General features: G+C 41.5%; 1 protein-coding gene across 3 annotated transcripts in view; it reads left to right on the top strand.

Annotated features, from left to right (window-relative positions):
• The window catches only part of LOC117534977 (trichohyalin-like), a 47,693-nt gene that overhangs the window by 15,098 nt on the left and 7,145 nt on the right, over positions 1–25,450 (top strand). For 2 of the 3 annotated variants that reach the window (XM_034199271.1, XM_034199273.1), the window contains exons 3-8: positions 16,775–16,960; positions 21,344–21,515; positions 22,656–22,835; positions 22,945–23,067; positions 24,031–24,164; positions 24,259–24,289. In XM_034199271.1, coding sequence (XP_034055162.1) covers positions 16,775–16,960; positions 21,344–21,515; positions 22,656–22,835; positions 22,945–23,067; positions 24,031–24,164; positions 24,259–24,289 — 826 coding nt within the window. The remainder of the gene's footprint in view (positions 1–16,774; positions 16,961–21,343; positions 21,516–22,655; positions 22,836–22,944; positions 23,068–24,030; positions 24,165–24,258; positions 24,290–25,450) is intronic. The other variant, XM_034199272.1, reaches the window with a different exon arrangement.

Consider the following 25,450-nt stretch of genomic DNA (forward strand, 5'->3'; position numbering starts at 1 on the left):
CGAGCTGGGTTCAATACTTTTCTTTATGGTATTTAAAATTGGGCTCGAGTAGAACCCCTGGATTTGGCTTGCAACACAAAGTGATACTGATCTCTGTAGGACTTGGAAGTGTTATGATTCAAAGTGCCTGTGAAAGAGAGGCCCTTGGAAAACAACACCTATTTTGTAACTGTAATTACTTATTTTAAAGAAATTGCAACATTATACTTTTAAAGAATTGCTCAATTAATTTAACACATTTATTATGCACACAATAAAAACTTCAACAAATATATTGATCCTGGCTTAACCAGCAACCTTTACTCTGTTGTTCATAAGCTCGGTTTCAGAAAACTTGTCAGTAGTTTAACAACTATTTTAATTTTAGTAATGTCTCTGGAGACCAATTGGTTGATACGAGAAATAATTTGAAGCAGTTTAATAAAGAATGTTAAACAATTTTTAAAACTGTAATTGAACTTCAACTTATATTAATTACCTGATTCCAGTGGCCAGTTGGAACAGAATAATTAACACAGTTTCCATTTGGCTGCAACAGCGCAAAAGGTTTCAACAACAATTAGTAGTCTGAGTCTAGTTCTGTCTTATCTGCTTTGTTTCGGAATGTGTTCAATACATTACGTTTTTATTCATTATTACTATACAATACATAGATTAAGAATAAATGAAACAAATAATACAACATTGACCTACAAAAACAGATTTTGCAACTCTGATCTCCTCAGGCAGGTCTCTGAGGGTCTCGGGGCGCAGGACGGGGCATAGGGTTTATACAAGGTCACAAAGATATCTTAACATACCAGCAATACCATTTAAGAATGGATTCTTAAAGCAATATAATCTTATTTTCTTCTTACACCTAGCGCTCACCCTGAACAGTGGGCTTCTTGTTTACATTTTCCCCTGCACTCAGAGGCAGGACATAAAAACACTCTTTTTATTTTTCTCAAGTCATTTACTTTTGGTGAGATAACTAAAGTTTAGTTCATGTTACCCTGGCTATGGACTGATTCATTATTAGTTGTTACAAAACATACACAAGACAGCGGGACAAACCAATATAGACCCCCCATACAAACAATCAGACAAACAAAACATGAACTCGTAATAAACACCAGTGCGACAGCAAAGCTCATCCAGCTCAATTTAGTCCGGATTTTAGAGATCTTAGAGGGGGGGGGGAATTATCTCCAGTGGGGCGTCTTCTCACGCCTCACCCTTGCATACAAGTGATTTATCGGTGCCTGAAAGCCGTCCAAGAGCGGTAACTAGCTTATCCTCTTGCGACAACCACTAGGCTATTTGTTTCTAGTGGCGCTGTGCCCCCCCGATCGGAGCCCACAGACTTTTCCCCTGCCCTTTCTCTCCAAACAACAGCTCAGTTGACTGTAGTCCGTACGACCAGCCTATATCTACTCGCCATCGAGTTCACCTCAAGGTGAAACACAGTTTGCCTGTGCTTGCTTGCCACTACACACCTCTGATCAATTAGCCTATAATTTTATGTATGCACTCCTGACCGCCACCTGCTCCAGAGAACCATGGCGCATCGGGTGATGCACGCACTTCGCGCTGGCCCGTCTAACCATGAGAAAAGCGGTCCTAAACAACGAGTGCTTTTAGACCGTCCCGTTTGAAGGACGGTGGTGCCGTGAGTTAAAGCCTATAGGCAATAAGCTGTGACTTTCTCCCTCTCAGCCTGCACTGCTCCAGCCCCACACACACACGGGGAGGTTTTACACACACACGCAAGGCTGCAGCTGGAGCCGTGTTTTTACAGAGAGGTGATGGCAGTAAATATCTCTGGCTGCTTATTTTCAACTGCTATGTTTGGCCGCTAAGACCCTCAAAATCCGGCGATTTGTCCAGTACAAATCTTTTGCATTGCTTTCAATTCACACAGAAGCTCCACCTCACTGATGCCCTTTCTTTAAGGTCTCTTTAAACATGAGCTGTGCATGCCTGTATGGCACTTCCGTCCCGAGCAGCACACACAGAGGAAATCAGCCAGGACTGAGTCCCCAGACACTGATTCCCTGGGTTTATCATCCCCAAATGTTCATTAACCAAAACGAAACACAGCCGCTCAGTTTCACAGGTAATTTTAGGATACCGTCAATCACAGATTCTGATAAGGCAATGTCCAAAGTAGATTTGAAAATCACACTTACCAGAATCTGAAGATCTGTTGGCATCCTGCCGACAACGCCAATTTGTAGAGGAAACTTCTGTGTAGCTATGCAGTGGGAGTCACCGACTCAGGAAGGAGACACGGTAGGAGCAGTAGCTTTGATGTCAAACACTGGTGGTTTATTTGGAGTTAACGGCCGGAGGATTCACATCACAAGTCCAAGAGTCAGAGGTTCTGACTTCACGGTAGAGTTGCCACGTCAATTCTAGAGAGCCTCTCTCTTGCCAGCCCATCTAACTGGTTTCGCAGAGAGTAAACAACATATTTGAGAAGATAGCCTAAACAGTGTGGGAACACTGAGTTACTTGCGTCGGACACTTATGACCTCGAAGATTTCACACCTTGGAGTCCACAAATACAGAGAAGGAAGTGTCCCAGTGTACCCACAACACAGACCATCTGTGACCCAGTATTGACCGGTCACAGAATGGGAACAATAACATTATTGGCTGAAGCAGCCTGTGTCCTTAAAGGAGGTAAACAGACATCAAGGTTTGTCCTGTATGTCACATCTTGGCGTCTGACAATTATTTCCATAACACCCTTTACCTTTTGTTTACTCACTAATCACATCTCCCCTGGATGTTAGGCTATTTTTTTTTTTTAATACAACTGCTTTCATTGTGAGGCGATGTTTACAGTGAAAACAGCTGCTGAGGTCAGTGCAGAAAGCAGAACAGTGTGTATAATATACAGTGGGGCAAAAAAGTATTTAGTCAGCCACCAATTGTGCAAGTTCTCCCACTTAAAAAGATGAGAGAGGCCTGTAATTTTCATCCTAGGTATACTTCAACTATGAGAGACAGAATGAGAAAAAAAAATCCAGAAAATCACTGTCTGATTTTTAAAGAATTTATTTGCAAATTATGGTGGATATTGGTCAATAACAAAAGTTAATCTCAATACTTGTGATCATTTTGACCCCACGGGGTGAGATCTTGCGTGGAGCCCCAGATCGAGGGAGATTATCAGTGGTCTTGTATGTCTTCCATTTTCTAATAATTGCTCCCACAGTTGATTTCTTCACACCAAGCTGCTTACCTATTGCAGATTCAGTCTTCCCAGCCTGGTGCAGGTCTACAATTTTGTTTCTGGTGTCCTTTGACAGCTCTTTGGTCTTGGCCATAGTGGAGTTTGGAGTGTGACTGTTTGAGGTTGTGGACAGGTGTCTTTTATACTGATAACGAGTTCAAACAGGTGCCATTAATACAGTTAACAAGTGGAGGACAGAGGAGGCTCTTAAAGAAGAAGTTACAGGTCTGTGAGAGCCAGACATCTTGTTTGTTTGTAGGTGACCAAATACTTATTTTACCGAGGAATTTACCAATTAATTCATTAAAAATCCTACAATGTGATTTCCTGGATTCTTTCCCCCCATTCTGTCTCTCATAGTTGAAGTATACCTAGGATGAAAATTACAGGCCTCTCATCTTTTTAAGAGGGAGAACTTGCACAATTGGTGGCTGACTAAATACTTTTATGCCCCACTGTATATCGCTCAATAATACCAGGCTTACATTTCACACTTTATTTGTAGGCTTAAGGAGATATCTACAAATAAACAATAGATATTATTCATGAAACCATATAGTGCTTCACATAATAAATATACAAGGGCTGTAGCCTGATATTTAGTATATGCTTTAGGAGGTGTGTGTGTGTGTGTGTGTGTGTTGTGTGTGTGTTGTGTGTGTGTGTGTGTGTGTGTGTGTGTGTGTGTGTGTGTGTGTGTGTGTGTGTGTGTGTGTGTGTGTGTGTGTGTGTGTGGTGTGTGTGTGTGTGTGTGTGTGTGTGTGTGTGTGTGTGTGTGTGTGTGTGTGTGTGTGTGTGTGTGTGTGTGTGTGTGTGTGTGTGTGTGTGTGTGGTGTGTGTGTGTGTGTGTGTGTGTGTGTGTGTGTGTGTGTGTGTGTGTGTGTGTGTGTGTGTGTGTGTGTGTGTAGTCAGCCACCAATTTTGCAAGTTCTCCCACTTAAAAAGATGAGAGGCCTGTAATTTTCATCCTAGGTATACCTCAACTATGAGAGACAGAATGAGAAAAAAAAAATCCAGAAAATCACATTGTCTGATTTTGAAAGAATTTATTTGCAAATTATGGTGGAAAATAAAAAAAATTTGGTCAATAACAAAAGTTCATCTCAATACTTTGTTATATACCCTTTGTTGGCAATAACAGAGGTCAAACGTTTTCTGTAAGTCTTCACAAGGTTTTCACACACTGTTGCTGGTATTTTGGCCCATTCCTCCATGCAGATCTCCTCTAGAGCAGTGATGTTTTGGGGCTGTCGCTGGGCAACACAGACTTTCAACTCCCTCCAAAGATTTTCTATGGGGTTGAGATCTGGAGACTGGCTAGGCCATTCCAGGACCTTGAAATGCTTCTTACGAAGCCACTCCTTCGTTGCCCGGGCGGTGTGTTTGGGATCATTGTCATGCTGAAAGACCCAGCCACGTTTCATCTTCAATGCCCTTGCTGATGGAAGGAGGTTGTCACTCAAAATCTCACGATACATGGCCCCATTCATTCTTTCCTTTACATGGATCAGTCGTCCTGGTCCCTTTGCAGAAAAACAGCCCCAAAGCATGATGTTTCCACCCCCATGTTTCACAGTAGGTATGGTGTTCTTTGGATGCAACTCAGCATTCTTTCTCCTCCAAACACGTCTATTTTGGTTTCATCTGACCATATGACATTCTCCCAATCCTCTTCTGGATCATCTAAATGCTCTCTAGCAAACTTCAGACGGGCCTGGACATGTACTGGCTTAAGCAAGGGGACACGTCTGGCACTGCAGGATTTGAGTCCCTGGCGGCGTAGTGTGTTACTGATGGTAGCCTTTGTTACTTTGGTCCCAGCTCTCTGCAGGTCATTGACTAGGTCCCCCCGTGTGGTTCTGGGATTTTTGCTCACCGTTCTTGTGATCATTTTGACCCCACGGGGTGAGATCTTGCGTGGAGCCCCAGATCAAGGGAGATTATCAGTGGTCTTGTATGTCTTCCATTTTCTAATAATTGCTCCCACATTTGATTTCTTCACACCAATCTTTTACATTCTCGAAAAGGTCGTGGGCTCTGACGTGTGTCCCAAGTTTTGCGTCCGAAGCTCATTTTATGCTATCGCAATTTAAAAAAAAATGTATAGGCCATGCCCACATTCTAAATTTGTTGCGACACTTTAAAAAAATTAGTCCATCCGCTCTTGATTTATACATTGGTGGTGTTTTGGTGCCCCCTATAGTCCAAAATGAAAATGCTTTGGTATGCCTATTCCCCAAGACAGACTGAACCGATCTACCAAAATCTGTGATGTTTGGATACATTGGTGATGAGTTATGAGCATTTCTTTCTAAGCCCCGCCTTTTTGCGAGTATGTTTTGATTGACGGCGGCAATATTTATCGTCCTAACATGCTCATATCCTACGGTAATGTGTCTGACCCTCCACCGATGCTGTATACGAAGTTTGGTGCTGAAAAACTGAAAATGTAAATGAATATTTAACTGTTTTGAACATTATGCTAATTTCAATGAAAAAAAATGTAGGCGGAGCTTAGGGTTCCAAGAGGATTATTTGTAGAGCAGGTCCACCCGGATATGTGTGCAAAATGTTAGGTCATTTCGAGTTACGGTGCGACTTTGTAAATGTATTCCGAAATGGGCTTTTGATAGGTGGCGCTAGTGAGCAGGTTGGAATATTTAACCCATTGACTCCAGAATATTGTAGTTTTCACCAGTCCTGGTGTCCGTGCAAAATTATACAACTTTTGAAGCGTCCTAAAGGCCTCAAAAACAGGAAACGCCAGCAGAAAAATTATAATTCCACCAATAACAATAGGTTTCCTCGCACTTCGTGCTAGGACGCCGTTGGGTCCTAGCGCATCGTGCTCGGGCCCTAACAAGTAATAAATGATGATGATGACACTATATCAGGGGTAGCCAACACGGTGCCCGCGACGTGAGTCGCCCACGCGGCATGTTATAAAAATAGCTCGCCAAGCAAATCCAAAATGTAAAAAATACACAAAACAAAAAAGGAAATGTAATTAAAATAATCTACCCTATGCATAAACGAAACCTAAATCATAGCGAACTCTATCTACAACTCTATATATATCTAACACCCCTCCTCCCCCCATAATGAATATCGACCAATCACGTTCTTGCTTGATTTGCCAACACACTCTCACTCAATAAACGTCCAGGAGCGACGCTTGGTCAGGGTCCCCGAGGCGTGCAGTTGTGACGCTCCTAGGCTCCTTCAGCTTCATAAAGGGACGCAAATAGCTTTCAACTGATTGCAATGTATTCCCATCTGTGGCGAGATTTGACGCTCATGGAAGCACGGCATTCGTTTGTGTCGGCTGCCCTTAAAGGCAATGTGAGCGTCCATTCCCATTGGATAACAGAGAATTGTACACCCGGAAGTAAGTATTCCCCTTACTGTCGATTGATTTTACAGTGATATCTGCACTACTCATCGACTAAAGAACACCAGATTATCCTTGATCATTACACAACATTGATTGGTTTAAATTGTGTGCAATGCTTTTGTATTTTTCACCTTCGATTCGGAGAAACAAATATTTTTTCGGAGTAAAGGATGGCAGAAGACACTACACTACCCAGAATCCCCAGCTATCGTTTAGGAATACACCATGTGCTCTGTTTGACAAACCCCGGGATTATTTCTCAAGCTCTGTGATTGGATGTTGTTGTGGCAGTGCGCAAAGTTTACACACGTCAAACAGCACTTTGAAATGGAATGAAACACATCGACGACCCCCCCCCCCCTTAGGTCACAGGCTCCTCCAACAGTGCAACACAATAAAACAGATACACAGAAAAGATAGTGCAAGTAAATTCAAAAAGAAAAATAGTAAAAAGTTAAATAGTGCCATAAGAGTCTATATACAAGTGATTGGAATATGATATATTAGACAAATAATTTCTAAGTAGCAGCCAGATGAATGTTATGGATGTTGTTTCTAAGTTCAGGTGTTTCATAGTCTTATGGCCTGTGGGATGAAGCTGTCCCTGAGTCTGGTGGTTTTAGTCCGGATGCTGCGGTACCGCCTGCCAGACGGCAGCAGACAGAACAGTTTGTGGCTGGGGTGATGGGGGTCTTTTATAATCCTGAGGGCTTTCTTTAAGGTTAACCTGGTATTTTTACTCCACTACATTTATTTTAGTTACTTTACAGATTTGGATTAATGATGTGAAATATAAACAACCCTTAAATCAGACTTTAGTTACACCTGAGTAAAATTCAGGGAAGGTGATTGTCAAGTGCCAACAATCAGGAGAGATATTTGATTGTTGGTGCTTGAGAAGACTAAACATTTATAACACTCGTTATTCTCTAATTGTTCATCAAAAACTGTACATAATGGCTATTTTGCACATCCCTTTCAATATTTTCAAAAGTGTATTGAAATATCATACACACAACTAACTGTAGTTATGCAATGATGACAAACTTGGGTCATAGGTTCCTCAACAAGAGATCTATCAATATGTGTGTACCTCCACCATTAAACTGTCATATTATTCACATTTCTTATTCTATCTACATACATCTTATAAGAGTATAATAAATATGTATAATATCAGTTAAAATAAGTGCTTCAACATAGTTAACATTGCAGGAAAGTTGATTGTCCAACCCAGTCTCATAAAAAAACGTGTAATAACTACGTTGGTCCACAACTTGGGACGTAGTATTTCTACAAAAACGCCTCTGAAATTGTAGGATCCTTACGTTTTTTTTCACCATTTATTCCAATGGCTGGCGTCTATGTCACGTGATCTTCAAATTTCTCCCTGCAGAAAAAAAAAAGCAATGTGGAGCGGCAGCTCACCGCTTCATAAGGAGTTTGACCTTTCCTTCTGGCAGAATCTACACAGCACATCAGCCCCATTGAACACAGCCTATAGTCGTGCCAGCCTATACAACACATGAGGACCAGAGTTTTACTATATATTTATTGCACTTGACGCACACACACGCATGGCGTAATTTTCACTGGGGACAGGGGGGACATGTCCCCCGCACTTTTCAAAATCCTGTTTGTGTCCCCCCACTTCACAAATATGTTTATTATTATTTTTAATGTAGACCCCACGGGTCTGCTATTATGGAGTATTATTATGGAGTATTATTATTAGTATAATGCGCTTTCTGCCTTCCTGTCATTATCAGGAGTTAGAAATGTAATGGCTATGTAATAGACTAGATTAGAACCTTCATTATCCTAAACTGCTGGGACATTTCCCTATAGCCAATACCTTTTATATTTTCTACTCTTCACTTACTTGTCAGCATAGGTCGGCATTGATGTACAGAGCCGACAGAAGACCTTGTTTATATTGGCATCATATTGAGAGGTGCAGCCAGTGACGCATCCTAAAACCAGGAAGTAAGCTGCTGGTTCCCTCGACAAAAAGCAATGGGATTTCTCCACAGGATTTTGGAAAATAGCTGGAAATAAGGTCTGTAGAAAACAAACCTGTTTGATAAATGCACGTTTTGTTCAGCCGGATAATCTCCACATGTCTACCCTACTTTTATAAATTTCTAATCATAAATCGAATCGATAGATTTATGATTCGAAAATTATAAAAGGGTTCTAGGACGCGTCACTGCACCACAATATAGAATTTAGTATAATATAATAATTTAATATAGAAGCCAACCCCATCGATCAAGCCAGTGTGGCTGAAACTTTCTCTCCCTCTTCTTCTCATGTCACTCTCCTTTAACTCCTCCAGTGACTTTCTTTGATTTGAAGATTGTTATTTGCCCGGCGCTTGGCCGGTTACCACTGGTATTAAAAACATTTTGGCGAATGGTTAGGTGGTGCGAAAGTCTGTAGTGAACGAGCGCGCTCCTGCTCACGGGAGCCTGCTCGCGCTGCGATCCGCAGCAAACAGCTGTTTGCTTTTCACCCAACAACGACAACCGCCTCATTAAACGCTATGTTGTAGCGTTAATAAACTAAACAATTTAACAAAATTGCTAGTCAAAATACCTATACCACAGGACCGTTTTTGTTTTTTTAAGCAATATTTTTAGTGGCCCGAGCGGGCAAGTGGAAAGTATGTTGTGAACTTGTGCTGGCCTGGGGTGTCTAAATAGTGCTTCCGGGCCAGCGGGCCATTTATAATGTCGAGCCCTGCAATTATTTGTGTATTTACTTTTATTTATTTTTGCTAAACAGTGAATTTATTGTTTTGAAAAGCCCAACATTATCTCTATTTATTTTGGTGACATTCATATCATTTGATGGTTTATCTGTTCTGATTGAGAAACAGTAAGAGTAAGTTAGGTGAGCGGTGACATCTGGGTTATTTTAGGGGGGACACGTTCCGCGCCCTCCTCAGAAGCTGTCCTATACATCCATGAAGCTGTCACTACCCGATTTGCAGCTCTGCCCGATCTGCAGTGCGCATGTGCGAGATGGTCCGCCATATTGGACAACTCCGGACGGCAACCCAAGTAGGACAACATTGACACAGTGGCTTTTGGCAAAAATCAAAAGGAAAACTCGAGAGAGAGATGAGTTACCTGTTGACCTCAGTCATCACACTGCAACGGATGGTTGAAGATAATGCTGTATGAGGAGTCTGCAGCTTTCGCACGTGACGGCAGTGACATTGGATATATTCCCTCTCTTCAGATGCCAATAAGGACCAAAGATGACATTCCAGTTCAGAAGGCGTATGTTTCAATTCCAAAGCCGCTGTACAAGGAAGTAAAAGAGTACATACAAGATTTGATAGTGAAAGGATGGGTTGTAAAGTCTAAGTCTCCATATGCTGCACCTATTGTGTGTGTGAGAAAGAAAGATGGGTCATTGCGCCTGTGCATTGACTACCGACTGCTTAACAAGAAGACTGTGCCAGACAAACATCCGCTTCCCAGAATTCAGGACCTGATTGACTCGCTTGGAGGCTACAGCTGGTTTACCATTCTAGACCAGTGCAAGGCATATCACTGGGGTAGGGCAGCTTGCAGACTTCCACTTGGAAATAAGGTACAAGCCAGGCAAACTCAACGTCGACGCAGACACTCTTTCTCGTTGCCCCCTTGACATTAACACCTACATGAGTCAGTGTTCAGAGAAACTGTCAGAAGAAGCAGTGTGTGCCACCTGGGAAGGTAGCAGGACAGCCCAACAAGGAGAAGTTGCATGGGTGGTAGCACTGAACATCTCATCTCAACAACAAACACACAGAGAACCTTTCCCAGTTATCGACCACAATGAACTGGTAAGCGAGCAACGGAAAGATCCTGCCATTGGGAAAATATTGCAGTTAAAAGAAAACAACACAGAAATGACTGAAGAAATACGCGGGACTTTGGACAAATCGACCAGCAAAATCTCAAGAGAGTGGAGCAGGCTGTACTTGGAAAATGGCCTCCTGTATAGGAAGACGCTTGGTCGCAAACAGCTAGTCTTGCCGACTGCCTATAGGCAGACAGCCCTCGCTCACCATCACAACAATATGGGACATGTTGGTATAGAGAGACTCTTGAGCCTTGCAAGAGAAAGATTTTATTGGCCTTTTATGAAAAGGGATATTGAAGAGTACATAACCAGGAAATATCATTGTATAAAGCAGAAGAAGCCAGCTTTACATGACAGAGCGCCCATGGGCGGTCTAACATCAAGCTCACCTCTTGAACTTGTCTGTATTGACTTTCTCCACCTTAAGACCAGCCGTGGAGGGTACGAGTACATTCTGGTGGTTGTTGACCACTTCACCAGGTTTGCCCAAGCATACCCCACAAGAAACAAGGCAGGCAAGACGACTGCTGACAAAATATTCAATTACTTTGTCCCTCGGTTTGGATATCCAGCTAAACTCCACCATGATCAGGGAAGGGAGTTTGAAAATGAGCTTTTCAGAGCCCTCAGACAGTTTTCCGGTGTGAGCCATTCCAGGACCTCCCTATACCACCCGCAAGGAAACCCTGCTGAGAGGTTTAATCGAACCCTGTTGCAAATGCTCCGAACACTGGCGAGAAAGAGAGAGAGCTGGAAAGATCACCTGCATCATGTCGTTCATGCATACAACTGTACCAAGCACGAGTCGACGGGTTACTCCCCACACTATCTGTTGTATGGTTGTCACCCACGACTTCCTGTTGACCTACTTTTCGGTTGGTAGCAGAAGACGAACCTAGGACAGCCAGAAGTTACGCAGAGAAATGGGCAGAGAAAACGATCGAAGCATATAAGATAGCTAGCACCAACAGCCAGAAGTCGAGTGCTAAAGGCAAACATTATTATGACTCTTCAGCCAGGAGATAGGGTCCTTGTCCGTAATCTCGCTGAACGAGGAGGTCCCTGCAAGTTAAAGCCTTGTTGGGAAAAGACAATCTACGTCATCAGAGAACAGCTTGGCGATAACCACGTCTATAAGGTGAGCCCAGAGACAGGGGGAGGTCGCATCCGCACTCTCCACAGAAACTTGTTGCTCCAAGTAAACGACTTACCTGTAGAGCCAGTTGTCACAAACGCACCAGCCAAACCACAAAAGAGAAACGTCAAGACAACAAGACCATCAAACATGATTGAACAAAGACATGATGATGACACAAGTGAATCAGATGAAGATGAAGCTCCACGGTATTGGCTACGTATGCCAATAAATGAACAAGCCAGGCCTCATTTAAGGGTTAACTGTGGGACACAAACCCCGCCTGAGCAGATAGAAGTTTGTGTTGAGGAAACAGCTCCTGTTGAGCCTGAATCTGAAAGTGTTACTGAGGAAGAACAAGAGACAAGATGAACAAGTGCCAAGCGCTGGTGAGCCTCAGCCTTACAATGAGCAAGATCTGTGTCAGTCCGATGACCAAGAAAGAGATGTCCAAGAGACTCAGCCTGCACTAAGAAGATCTACCAGAGACCGACGCCCTGGCCAGATGTTCACATACACATCCCTAGGTCAACCGACCTACCAGCCATGTGTCATGATAAATACCATAGGGACACAGCCCACAGTCTACACTCACCAGTATCCACAGCCATAGTTTCACTCATTTCAACACACACCCATCATTCCTCCCACATACCTACCATACACATATCCTATTTACTGTTATTGAATGGTTAATAGACACTCACACATGAGTGCCTAAGGTTCTAGTATTCAGATTTTGGGGTATCCCACAAGGTTAAATGTTTTGTATGTTATTGAGAGTTTAAATGACCAAGGGAGTCTAACTGTTTAAATAGGTAGTGTCAGGAGCCACTTTTGTTTGTGGGGGAGTGTGTGGTACACCCCAAAAATGGTACAATTATTTGTGTATTTACTTTTATTTATTTTTGCTAAACAGTGAATTTATTGTTTTGAAAAGCCCAACATTATCTGTATTTATTTTTGGTGACATTCATATCATTTTATGGTTTATCTGTACTGTTTGAGAAACAGTAAGAGTAAGTAGCGCCAAGGTGAGCGGTGACATCTGGGTTATCTTAGGGGGGACACTTCCGCCCCTTCCTCAGAAGCAATCCAGACGATCAACCGGATCCTTATAATTCTTGCTGCTGCACTTTTCTGTTTTCTACAGGTCAGTACATGATGAAAATGATCGATGTTAACTTGTGTAAATTAGATATAATGTTAGAGATGTTTAAGAGAGTGTGTCAGAAAGTTTTGAGCATGTTTGACATAGAAACGGTATTTTAAAAATACTAAACTGTCGGCAACTATAGATGCCATTTTCGCGGTTAGTTTCCAAATCGATCAGTAAGCAATTTGAATTTTTAGCCATAAATATAGAAGTGGCAAAGGGTCAACAGGTCATGGTAGTGAGTTGTTACAGACCCCCCTCCTTGTCTTCACTAGCAAATATTTTATCACAACTAGACTACAAGGAAATAGTGCTACTTGGAGATTTTAACTGGGACTGGTTAACTGCAGTGTCAGAGGATTTAAGAAACCTTTGTATCTCTTTAAATGTTACTCAGATTGTGGACAGTCCTACTCGCCCAAATATGAAGTCCCCTAATAAATCCTCCCTAATTGATCTCATTTTAACTAACGTTCCCCATAAATATTCATCTGTGGGAGTATTTGCAAATGATCTGAGTGATCACTGTGTTGGAGCCACAATTAGGGACACTAAGGTCCAAAAGGTTAAACCTCGCATTATCATTAAGAGAGACAAAAAACATTTTGTGGAGCAGGGTTTTGTTCATGATCTGTTTGATTTTGATTGGGGTCAAATCGATCTGTGTGCTGATGTAGAAACCGCATGGTCTTATTGTTATCTTGGTTTTATGGAGATCATTGATAGACATGCACCCCTGCGTAAATTCAGAGTAAAGGGACGAGACAATCCTTGGTTTTCTGCTGAACTGTCCAGTCTCCTTCATGAGAGAAACAAGGCCTGGGCAAAGGCTAGGAAATCAGGCTCAGAGGTAGAATGGCTGCGTTTTAGGCAGCTAAGGAATAGCTTCACATCGCAAATCAAAAGTGCTAAATCAAAGTACTATCTGTCAGTAACCACAAAGAATCTGAATAATCCTGGAAAATGTTGGAAAGCCATTAAATCGTTATCCACCGGCGATATCCGTAATGAGCTACCTCCGTGCATTACCACAGCATCTGGCTCTATATCGGACAGGGCTACTATGCTAAATTGCTTTAATGAGCATTTTGTGTCCTGTGGTTCTCTATTTGATTCTGTCACTAACTCTGCTTCTGTAAACACTACAGTATGTGACTCTGAAAAACGTGTGTTGGAAAACCCTTTTAGTTTTACCCCTTTTACTGTTGATGTTGTTCGTGAAGTTTTAACCAAGTTAGATCCTAAGAAACCGGCTGGCCCGGAGAACGTAGAACCTTTCTTTTTAAAGATAGCTGCTGATTTTATTGCTCCACCTCTCACTACTCTTTTTAACCTCTCCCTCAGCACTAACACAATTCCAAAATTGTGGAAGTCAGCATATGTCCTGCCTTTGCTAAAAGGAGGGGAGGCCACCTTATTAAATAACTATAGGCCAATCTCTAAGTTGTCAGTTCTGGCTAAGGTTCTTGAACGCTTAGTGAGTGAGCAGGTAAAGGTGTGTTTATGTACAAATGACATCCTGTCTAAACATCAGTCAGGCTTCAGAAAGCAACACAGCACCATCACTGCCACAATGAAAGTGGTGAATGATGTGGCGAGTATTTTAGATAATAAGCAGAGTTGTGCAGCTCTATTTATTGACCTATCCAAAGCTTTTGACACCGTCGATCATCGCATCTTAAAGCAGAGGCTGGTCAGTATTGGCATATCCAGCCATGCAGTGGGGTGGTTTGTGAACTACCTCTCTGAAAGGTCCCAATGTGTTCATTTTGATGGGCTGTCTTCTGAGTGGTTGAACATTGCAAATGGTGTTCCCCAAGGTTCTGTTTTAGGTCCACTTTTATTCTCCATCTACATCAACAGTTTAGGTGAAAATGTGGATGGAGCTACTTTACATTTGTATGCGGATGATACCGTGATGTACTGTGCAGGTCCCTCCATTAAGGAGGCTGGTGTTAAATTACAGGCTGTTTTTAATATTATTCAGGCTCAGCTCTCTGAACTAAAGCTTCTTTTAAATGTTGAGAAAACCAAGGTAATGCTCTTTTCTAAAGCTAAAAAGACACCAGAGCCTGTTTTAGATATTGTAACTACGCAAGGAATAAAACTTGAAGTGGTTACCTGTTACAAATACCTTGGTATCTGGCTTGATGATTGTCTCACTTTTAAACTTCATGTCAATAACCTGCTTAAAAAGCTGAGGGTTAGGCTAGGTTTCTTCTACAGGAACAAGTCCTGTTTCTCGCTTGAGGCCAGGAACAGGCTAGTCACTGTGACCTTTTTACCTGTGCTGGACTATGGTGATTTGATGTATATGAATGCACCTGCCAATTGCCTGGTCAAGTTAGATGCTGCGTATCACAGTGCACTAAGATTTGTGACAAACTGTAAAGCATTAACCCATCACTGTACCCTGTATGCAAGGGCTGGTTTGCTTTCACTAACTGTACGGAGGCTCAGTCACTGGTACATTTTTATATACAAAGCCATGTTAGGGAAACTTCCATCTTATATCTGCTCCATGATCTCACGGAAAATTGTAAGTGGCTACTGCCTGAGATCGAATGCTGTGGTTTTATTAAATGTGCCAACTGCTAGGACTGTCTTAGTGAAGACAGCTTTTAGATGCGCAGCTCCTCTGTCTTGGAATAGTCTGCAAATTAAATGGAAACTGAACAATCTGGTGCCACTAAATGTTTTTAAAGCTCGGTTGGATGCTAGTCAATCGGAAGCTATTGGTACCTGTTTATGTGGATAATTATGTAAATGATGCTGTATGATGTCCTTTTGTTGTTCTATTTATGTTTTTATGTTTCATGTGGAACTACTTGAGCAGGTCTCCCTTGGAAAAGAGATCAATGATCTCAATGGGATTTATCTGTATAAATAAAGGTTTGAAATGAAATGAAAAGGCTCACAGGCAGGTTAGCTGCTGCGCACGGATAATATGTGTTGTTCACCCGAGTGAAGTCTTGCAGGCACATCACCTTGTTTTTTTGTTTATTAACACTGACAGTGTATTTATGTGAGCTCCATAATATGTTATATTTGGTAAAGATAGATGTTAGATAGCTTGATAGAAAGTATTATTTGATAGCGTTATGTGTTTATATTGACTATGTTGAATTTCTCCTTGAGATACAGTAATTGACTGACAGACGGATAACTTAAATGGAGAAATGTGATATGTTTGTAAAGTACAGCTATTTGAATGTAAATTCTTGCTGCTGCACTTTTCTGTTTTCTACAGATATCATTTATTGTTGCTGTGGTACCCAAGCTTTTGGGACCCGTAACACATAAATAGAAAGAAAGAAGGCTATAGGTAACATAAGAATAAACAAGTTTAAATGATTTGTTATTGGTTGTGATCATATTCTAAAGATGTTTGGATTATTGAAAAGTATACAGCTCCCTTTCATCTGAGTGTTGAGAGCTGTATCCATACATTCATTTTGTGCTCAAAGTGCACCAGATTGATGCATTTCACTTCAACATTTAAAAATAAATCTTCCCGGGGGTGTATGCCCCCGGACCCCCCAAGAGGATGTGAGGTCCACCCCCAAATAAAGCAGGTTAAAATAATTAAATTGCATACATTTTCTTTTAGTAAACACTGAAAACGGGTCCCACAAACCCAAACAGCACACAAAGGTTAAAGGTCAGCATATAATGTTAAAATGTGCTAAATATATACACTGCAAAAAAAACAGGAGTAAAATTAGCCCCCGACTTGTTTTTGTGAAAGTAGCTCTCATCCTCAAAAAGGTTGGTGACCCCTGCACTATATGCTCTGACATTTTAATCCTGCTAGTAATCCACAGTTTTAGAAATGTATCAGTAATCTGATTTCATCTTTTTTAATTTAACTAAGGAAATAAAGTTACCTTTTTTTGTTATCCTGATTACCTTATCCCGTTACATGAAATCCATTTTGTCCCCAAGCCTGGCTGTCAGTTAGTAAAGCCCTCTACGCAAATATCTGATTAGTGATGTGTCTCTCCTCAGGTCACCATAGATGTTTCCAGTGTGGGCTTCATCCCTCTGTATGGATCCAGTGATAAGCAGCGTATACTGGCTCTCTTCTCTCCCTCTGACCCCCTCACTGCTGTGGCTCTGTTCCTGCTGGACAGGTGGTGGACAGTGGACGGCCTCCTGCAGACAGCAGACCCTGAACGAGATGGAGCTATGGAGGTATGACCACATGTTTCTCCTGTTAGGAAGTATCACTCTCTCTATTCATATCCATTCAATCTGATCAGAGAGATCTGCTGCACAATCAATAATCATTCTCCCACATGTTCAGTGTGTGGGCGAACCTCCGCAATGCGAGGCTGACTCCTGGTGCATCCACTGCACTTTGTAAGCTCTGTGGCAACAAAGTGGTGCATGAATGAGTCCTGAAACTAGGAAATTAGTTAGCATTTTACAACTTTCAGTTACCTCGTTTAGTTTAGTTGAAGCCTTAAGAAGCCAGATTTCTAGGCTTGTTCTAAAACTGGTGAATGTCCAAAGTTTCTATGTTGTAGAAAACAAAATGACTGAGACTACTAAACGTTATCACACCGAACACAAGTTCACTTTAAGCTTCCGTTTGCTTTTTACGTCTGGCGATTCCATTTACGCTTTAAATAAGCTAAAAGAGATGTTAATATGTGGAGAGTACCTTGCTGAACGTGTGAGTCATTATTAACATGTTCTATTTTCTGCTATGTTCCGGAATCAAATTAAAAAGTCCTGGTGCTTTTTGTCTAAGGGAGCCCTTGTGATGCTACATTTTGTAGCAGGTTTATTTATGTGTCACTTTAACCTAATGTCACATTACTTATGGAAGAGGATGCTGTACTTTGCAAGGGAGAGAGCAACTTCATAATTGCTCTCAAGAATCCTCTGTTTCTCCAGGGACTTGCCTCAGTTAACTCTCTCCATCTACATGTTTGCATCCAGCCCTATGTTAATCTATCCTGTTGTGTTACTGTTTTCTTTTTTGTCCCCCCCCCATCCTATTCAAAATCTCTCCTTGGGTTTCCTGAAAGGCGCTATATAAATCCAAGCTTTATTTTTATTATTATTATCAATATCAAAAACAAAATCTTAAAAGTGCACTTTAAAGCTGTGTTCAGAGAATTTAAGTGATGATGTGCAACACAAATATATTTTAATAATGCATCGTGTCTCAGTTAACCAACTCTGTGCCCTTAATAAAACATGGCGACATCACTATGTAACACTTGCGCTTCTATTGGCTAGCGCTCTAACACATTGTACCTGATAGGCTAAGGGGCGGGACACCTCTAATCGGTTGACCAATCACAACAGAGGCGGCCAGCTAACCAATCAGAGCAGACTGGGCTCTGGTTTCAGACAGAGGGTGAAAAGAGGTGCTGCAGCACAGGCAGTATGAGAAAAATAAAGAGCTTCTTGAACATTAAAGCAAGGAGACATGTCACAGTGGAGAGACGACATACTGATATACACCTGAACATCAGCAGGAGAGGACTCTTTAAAGTAGAGACACTACATACTGATATACACCTGAACATCAGCAGGAGAGGACTCTTTAAAGTAGAGACACTACATACTGATATACACCTGAACATCAGCAGGAGAGGACTCTTTAAAGTAGAGACACTACATACTGATATACACCTGAACATCAGCAGGAGAGGACTCTTTAAAGTAGAGACACTACATACTGATATACACCTGAACATCAGCAGGAGAGGACTCTTTAAAGTAGAGACACTACATACTGATATACACCTGAACATCAGCAGGAGAGGACTCTTTAAAGTAGAGACACTACATACTGATATACACCTGAACATCAGCAGGAGAGGACTCTTTAAAGTAGAGACACTACATACTGATATACACCTGAACATCAGCAGGAGAGGACTCTTTAAAGTAGAGACACTACATACTGATATACACCTGAACATCAGCAGGAGAGGACTCTTTAAAGTAGAGACACTACATACTGATATACACCTGAACATCAGCAGGAGAGGACTCTTTAAAGTAGAGACACTACATACTGATATCTCTCTAGGTCAGGGGTGGGGAACCTTTTTCCTCTCAAGGGCCATTTCAATTTTTTCAACATCCTCCGAGGGCCGTTCAAATTATTGACCTCTGCTTAAAAATGCTAAAATGCATTCATTTGGCCTTTCTTTCATGCTGTGCAAAGAAAAAGCAACCTCTTAATCCAGATATTTTACCATGACTCACACAAGATGTGTGCAAATGTATTTAGTTTCCTATCCATGTGAACATGATTTCAGTTGGGGGGGACCTAACCTCCTCTAGGGGGGTCCGGGGGGGCATGCTCCCCCGGGAAGATTTTTTTTGTTTAAATGTTGAAGTTAAAAGCATCAATCTGGTGCACTTTGAGAGCAACATTAGGAGATCTATGGATACATCTCTCAACACCCAGATGAAACAGAACTGTAAGCAGATTTATTTTTCTTTATGGATATTTTACAAATCACTCCCCTTTCAAACTGTATTCTTGTTTATTAATAACAACTTTTTGTTACTGTCAAATAGTATTTTATACCTGTTTACTTTATTCTCTTATTTTTTTATAACTATAATGATCATATAAAGATGTGCCTTTACCTCACTGGTAGTAGAAAAAGCTTCTTATATTCGTTAGCATAGCTAGCTAACCAGATGCTAATAACAACAAAGCAATTGACTGTATGATCAGTATGACAGGTGAACAGATCGCCACTGGGCTTTCAACTAAAGACACAGCCACGCAGAAACTGCGGCATGTGTACGGCTCCTTATGGGTACTGCAATATTTGAAATCCGGCCCGGAGCCGTTCTGGTGCTCTCTGTCAGATTTGCACCCCTGTCAGACGAGACATATACCACGTGATGACACGTTAGGCTCGTGTTGTGTTCAAGGACCCTGACCTTGGCCAGGAAAAACAGGCACTCGCTTGTTTAATTTTTTTGCGGTCTAGATTTCTTACAATTTTTTCTTTTTTGCGTGTGTTTATAAATTACCTCGAGGGCCGTACCAAATGGTCTCGCGGGCCGTATACGGCCCGGGGACCGGAGGTTCCCCACCCCTGCTCTAGGTCATCCTCAGACGAGCCCTCCATCGTTGCTTCCAGTCATCCGGTTCTCCATACATCTGGCCAGTTCATTGGTACTTTGTGCTCCTGCGTCGTTCTTGAGTACGTCCACGTATGTTTGTGCGGGACGTCCTCGTGACCGATGCCCGTGTGTTGGTTCCCACAGCACCAATTTGCCGGCTGGCAGCTCTTGATGCCTTTGGCAATGTCCTGCTAGTCTCATTCTCCTGGCTGCAATTTTCTCGCTGACCCTTGGTATTCCCTCGTACAGGATCTTGTTGGTTACATGTACACTCTTGCTGATGTTAAGTACTGCTCACAACATTCTGGTGTAGCATCCGTCAAGAGACTTTTGCAGGGTTGGCTTCAGGGTCCAGCATTCACTGCCATAGAGGAGAACAGACTCTACCGTTGCATAGAAGAAGCTGAGTTTGATTTGACGGGGGAGGTTGGAGTTCCATACACTGGTCATGCCGTTCAGGGCCCTCCATGCAAGTGCCTTCCTCACCTTAAGATCTTGCTCGGTTGAGTTGACCCATGAGCCCAGGTACTTGAAGTCCTTGACTTCTTTAAGCACAGTGCCTTCTGTTGTTGTCAGAGGTGGATGTTCTGGTAAGATGTTATAGGTGATAACCTCAGTTTTCTTGGCGTTTAGCCTAACGCCAACCTTGGCACACTCTGACTCCACTCTGTTCAGGAGTTCCTGTGCTTGCTCCACGCTGTCGGAGAGCAGGCTGATGTCGTCTGCATAGTCCAGGTCTGTCAGGACTACTGTGGGGTGTCGTCTCAACCTCCTTGGTGTTAGAGTGAAGCCAAGATCCTGCTCTCGTCCACTGATGGCCTTCCTGAGCGCATAATCCAAGACCATGATGAAGAGGAAGGGGGCCAGGGTGTCCCCTTGCATTACCCCAGCCAGGATGTCAAACTCCTCGCTGTTGCCGTCTGGGGTCACCACCCTGGCCCTTATATATACACCTGAACATCATCAGGAGATGACTCTTTAAAGTAGAGACACTACATACTGATATACACCTGAACATCAGCAGGAGAGGACTCTTTAAAGTAGAGACACTACATACTGATATACACCTGAACATCAGCAGGAGAGGACTCTTTAAAGTAGAGACACTACATACTGATATACACCTGAGCATCAGCAGGAGAGGACTCTTTAAAGTAGAGACACTACATACTGATATACACCTGAACATGAAAATGAGCAGAATATGACCCTCTTTATATAATGTCAGGTGTGGGGAGGGTGAAGAGATGAACAAGAGTTGGCTATTATTTAAAAAACGTGTTTATGAACACTTTCAATGAAAGATAACATGAACTAAATCTATCCTTATACTCAGGATGAGCATTGCCTCCAGCATGCCTGTTTTTCTCACAGAGGGTACTCCTGTTTTTCACTGCTTACTAATTCAAATATATTATTTTAATTGTGATCCAGCAACAAAATATGCTCCATATGTGTGTCCCTCAGGTGGAGACGGTAGGAGAGAGGATAGTCTTATACATCCTCAATCGTGTCGTGTATAGAGCCCAGGAGATGAGCTCGGAAGAGCTCCCCTTCCTCTGCCACGGAGAGAAAGATCATGCAAAGATCCTCTGGAGTCATGGAGAGGCTGTCGGCTTCTACTCAGTCAAACCCCAAGGTACTGTGTGCCATGATAATGCATCTACACAGATATACTCCAAATCCGCCTTTAGCTAGCATCTGTGGACAATCTTTCTCAGGGTTTTAGAGCTACAGTTCATGTGCTCTCCATTAAAAACATGTATTTTTCCGTCAATTTTCCGACAATAAACAAGTAAACAACACAATAACAAGCAACACCAGCACAGTACAATACAACAACATTGTTGCAAGAAAGATACTTTTTTTGTATTATGGACACAGACCGTAAGTTCACAAATATTTAAGGTTAATAGAACAGGTGTTTCCAATAGTAGTTCAAACATTGAGACCATTTACAGTGTGTAAGTCTTAATAAAAATGTGTCTCCATCTCATGAATTTCTTTACTGATTTCGATCCAATGGTCTAATGTAGGAGGATCGGCTTGTAACCAAATGGGAGTAATCTTTTTTTCTTTACGGCTAAAGTGAATATTTTCAGAAGGTATCTATCCCTCTCTGTTATTATTTCTGGTAGGTCACCCACATAAAGGACAACACATGAGAAAGCCCATAATGTGCTGCTTGGTTCTCCAAATATCAATCCAGATTAGGTGTATCTTTGTCCAATTGAGTAGCTTTTTAAGAACAATCCGCGTTTTCATTTACGGCCATCAAGAAATGGAATATGCTTCCAGCTGAGCGTAAAACCTGCACAGACTTTTGAGTTGAGCAACCAGTCTTACCAACATTACCGTTGTTTGTATTTGGAATTCATCGTTATATTTATGGATGTTTTGAGAAATGCACTTAAAAAACTGAAATTTTGACTTTAATCAAATGTTAGTCGAAAGCAATAATATTACGTTTAAATAAAAAATATAACTTACTTAATATTATTGCTAATACAGTTATGTGAAATCCGTTGACATAATACATTTTATTAAAGTCAACGTTTCAGTTTTTTCAGTGTATACTATTATCTGTTTAATAGTCAAGAGCCTATGTAATGTTTGAAGTGTTTTTTGATTGTTTTGTCTGTACCTACCCATGGACTACAGATGCATTTGATCTAATAACTAATACTGGCATACATCTTCTCTTTTTGTGGCTTCATGCATGGTTCTTGTTTAATAAAGATATAATAATAACAATGTATGCTTTTTGTTTCCCGTGTAGGTACCCTTTGTAGTTCCTATTCAACCAGAAGCTATCAGCTGACTGTCATGGACTCCATATTTGTTAGAAAAAGTCAGCGTGGGAATGGCTTCGGCCTCCAGATGCTGGAGGACTTCGTGCTCAGTTCCAAAGAGGACTGTCTGGGTCTGAGGTACCCGCTCACAAAACCCATGTATAAAGGTAAATGATGCACATTATGGATATGGACGATGTGACTCACAGACAGCGGTGTTTGTGCTGGTATTTCATACAAGTACAAACCCTTAACTACAATGCTCTTTGTTTGTAGTGTGTCAGAAGTACCTGTGCCAGTACCCAGAAGACACACATCTGCTGTGGGAGGTGGAGAGCATCGGGGCCCCCAACCAGAGGACCAACATCTCGAGCAGGATCCAGGCCATGGATCAAATCGGTAAGAAAGACCTTAAATCAGTATTTTTCAAACAATTCTATCATCCTGAAATAGAGTGGTGAAGTAATGAATCCTAAAACCCGGAAAATACTTTTACCACTTCTGGTTCCCTCGTCTCTTAGTCAGCTGTTTCTTTGAATGTGTTTGTGGTTAGAAGCCTGTAATAAGGTCTGTGGTTAACTAGGGCTGCTCAATTAATCGTATTTTAATCGCAATTACGATTTTGGCTTGCAACGATTATGAAAACAACATAATCTAAATAAAACGATTATTTATTTTATTTTTATTTTTAAATAAAAAAATGTATTGGTTTTTCAGTTGAATTATACTTAAAGTTCAGGGTAATCAACTGTTAAAAACATACTGTTCACATTTTTTTTTTCAATAAATGGATGTTTTCAAAGTAAATGGATCATCGTTTCTTATAATCGTGATATCAATTATTGACCCAAATAATCGAGATTATGATTTTTGCCATAATCGAGCAGCCCTATGGTTAACACAAGCTTATGAGATATTCAAGTTTTGTCATAAAACGCATCAGTAAAATACTCCACTGGTGAATGTCTGAAGCTTCTGTTTAAAAAAAAAAAACTTGCTATAGTTGACAAAAAAACTACTGAACATCTTCACGCCGACTCAAATCTGCCTTTAGCTTAGCGGTGGTGATACTGTGATGTCGTTTGTTTATAGCATTACGTTTTTTTTCTTTTTTCTGCCAATTGCATTTACGCTTCACATAGTGGTGTTAATATGTGGAGATTCTCCTGCTGCCACAGAGCCTATTTTCTTAACAATCCCATGGGGAAATCCCATTGCTTTTTGTTAAGGGATACCTTGTGATGCCTAAAAAAATAAATGGTATAGTCAAATGATTTATTTGAAATCTGCAAAGAAAATTATTTCAGCTTTTGAATGATTGTCTAAGGCTTGACACACTGCCTGTCTACCTGTGTTTCTCAGCAGTATCCAAGAGTCTGACGTTCACAGAGGAATCCCTGGTGATCACTGAAATGACTGAAAAGGATGTGGTGATGGAGGCAATAAGCACTCAAATAAAAGAAGCTGAATCTATGGAATGCACAGTTGAAATTGTGGTACATAATTATTTTTTTATTACAAATTGAAACAAATGTTTTTGAGAAACAAAATAATTAAAGTAAAAATAATCGCTGTGATTTCAATTTGTAGGAGGAAGTGACCGTACTGAGCGCTACCAAAGGTGAGAACGCTAGCATTTTAAATCTATGTTAACAAAATTGTCCTCAGATTGTATATTAAAGGTTCTCAGGCCTTCTGAGCATTAATATAGCAGTAGACCACTATTTGTTATAGACACATACTTTTATTAGTCTCTGCACAGCGCTCATATCCGCTACCAATGATCAGGTTCCCACTCGTGCTGTTAGCATTGCTAGCTCCATTAGCTGCTAGCCACCCGCCATTTGGAGGCAATCCCTTAAAGTAACAGTAGATAGCCTTTAATGCAGGGGTGGGGAACCTCCGGCCCCCGGGCCGTATATGGCCCGCGAGACCATTTGGTGTGGCCCTCGAGGTAATTTATAAAACACACGCAAAAAATTAAAGAAATCTAGACCGCAAAATAATTAAACAAGTGAGTGCCTGTTTTTCCTGGCCAAGGTCAGGGTCCTTGAACACAACACAAGCCTAACGTGTCATCACCATGTTCACCTGGTATATGTGTCGTCTGATAGGGATGTAGTTCGGGGAGCACCAGAACGCAGCTCCGCTCCTGCACTTCCAAAAATGGCAGTACCCATAAGGAGCCGTACACATGCTGCAGTTTCTGCGTGGCTGTGTCTTTAGTTGAAAGCCCAGTGGCGATCTGTTCACCTGTCATACTGATCATACAGTCAATTGCTTTGTTGTTATTAGCATCTGGTTAGCTAGCTATGCTAACGAATATAAGAAGCTTTTTCTCCAACCAGTGAGGTAAAGGCACATCTTTATATGATCATTATAGTTATAAAAAAATAAGAGAATAAAGTAAAAAGGTATAAAATACTATTTGACAGTAACAAAAAGTTGTTATTAATAAACAAGAATACAGTTTGAAAGGAGAGTGATTTGTAAAATATCCATAAAGAAAAAGAAAATCTGCTTACAGTTCTGTCTCATCTGGGTGTTGAGAGATGTATCCATAGATCTCTTAATGTTGCTCTCAAAGTGCACCAGATTGATGCTTTTAACTTCAACATTTAAAAACAAATCTTCCCGGGGGAGCATGCCCACGGACCCCCCTAGAGGAGGTTAGGTCCCCCCCCACTTAAATCATGTTCACATGGATAGGAAACTAAATACATTTGCACACATCTTGTGTCCATCTCTTTCTGTTTTGGTGGTCATGCCACAACCGTGCACG

The sequence above is a fragment of the Gymnodraco acuticeps genome, unplaced genomic scaffold (assembly GCF_902827175.1).
Source record: "Gymnodraco acuticeps unplaced genomic scaffold, fGymAcu1.1, whole genome shotgun sequence".
Lineage (NCBI taxonomy): Eukaryota > Metazoa > Chordata > Actinopteri > Perciformes > Bathydraconidae > Gymnodraco > Gymnodraco acuticeps.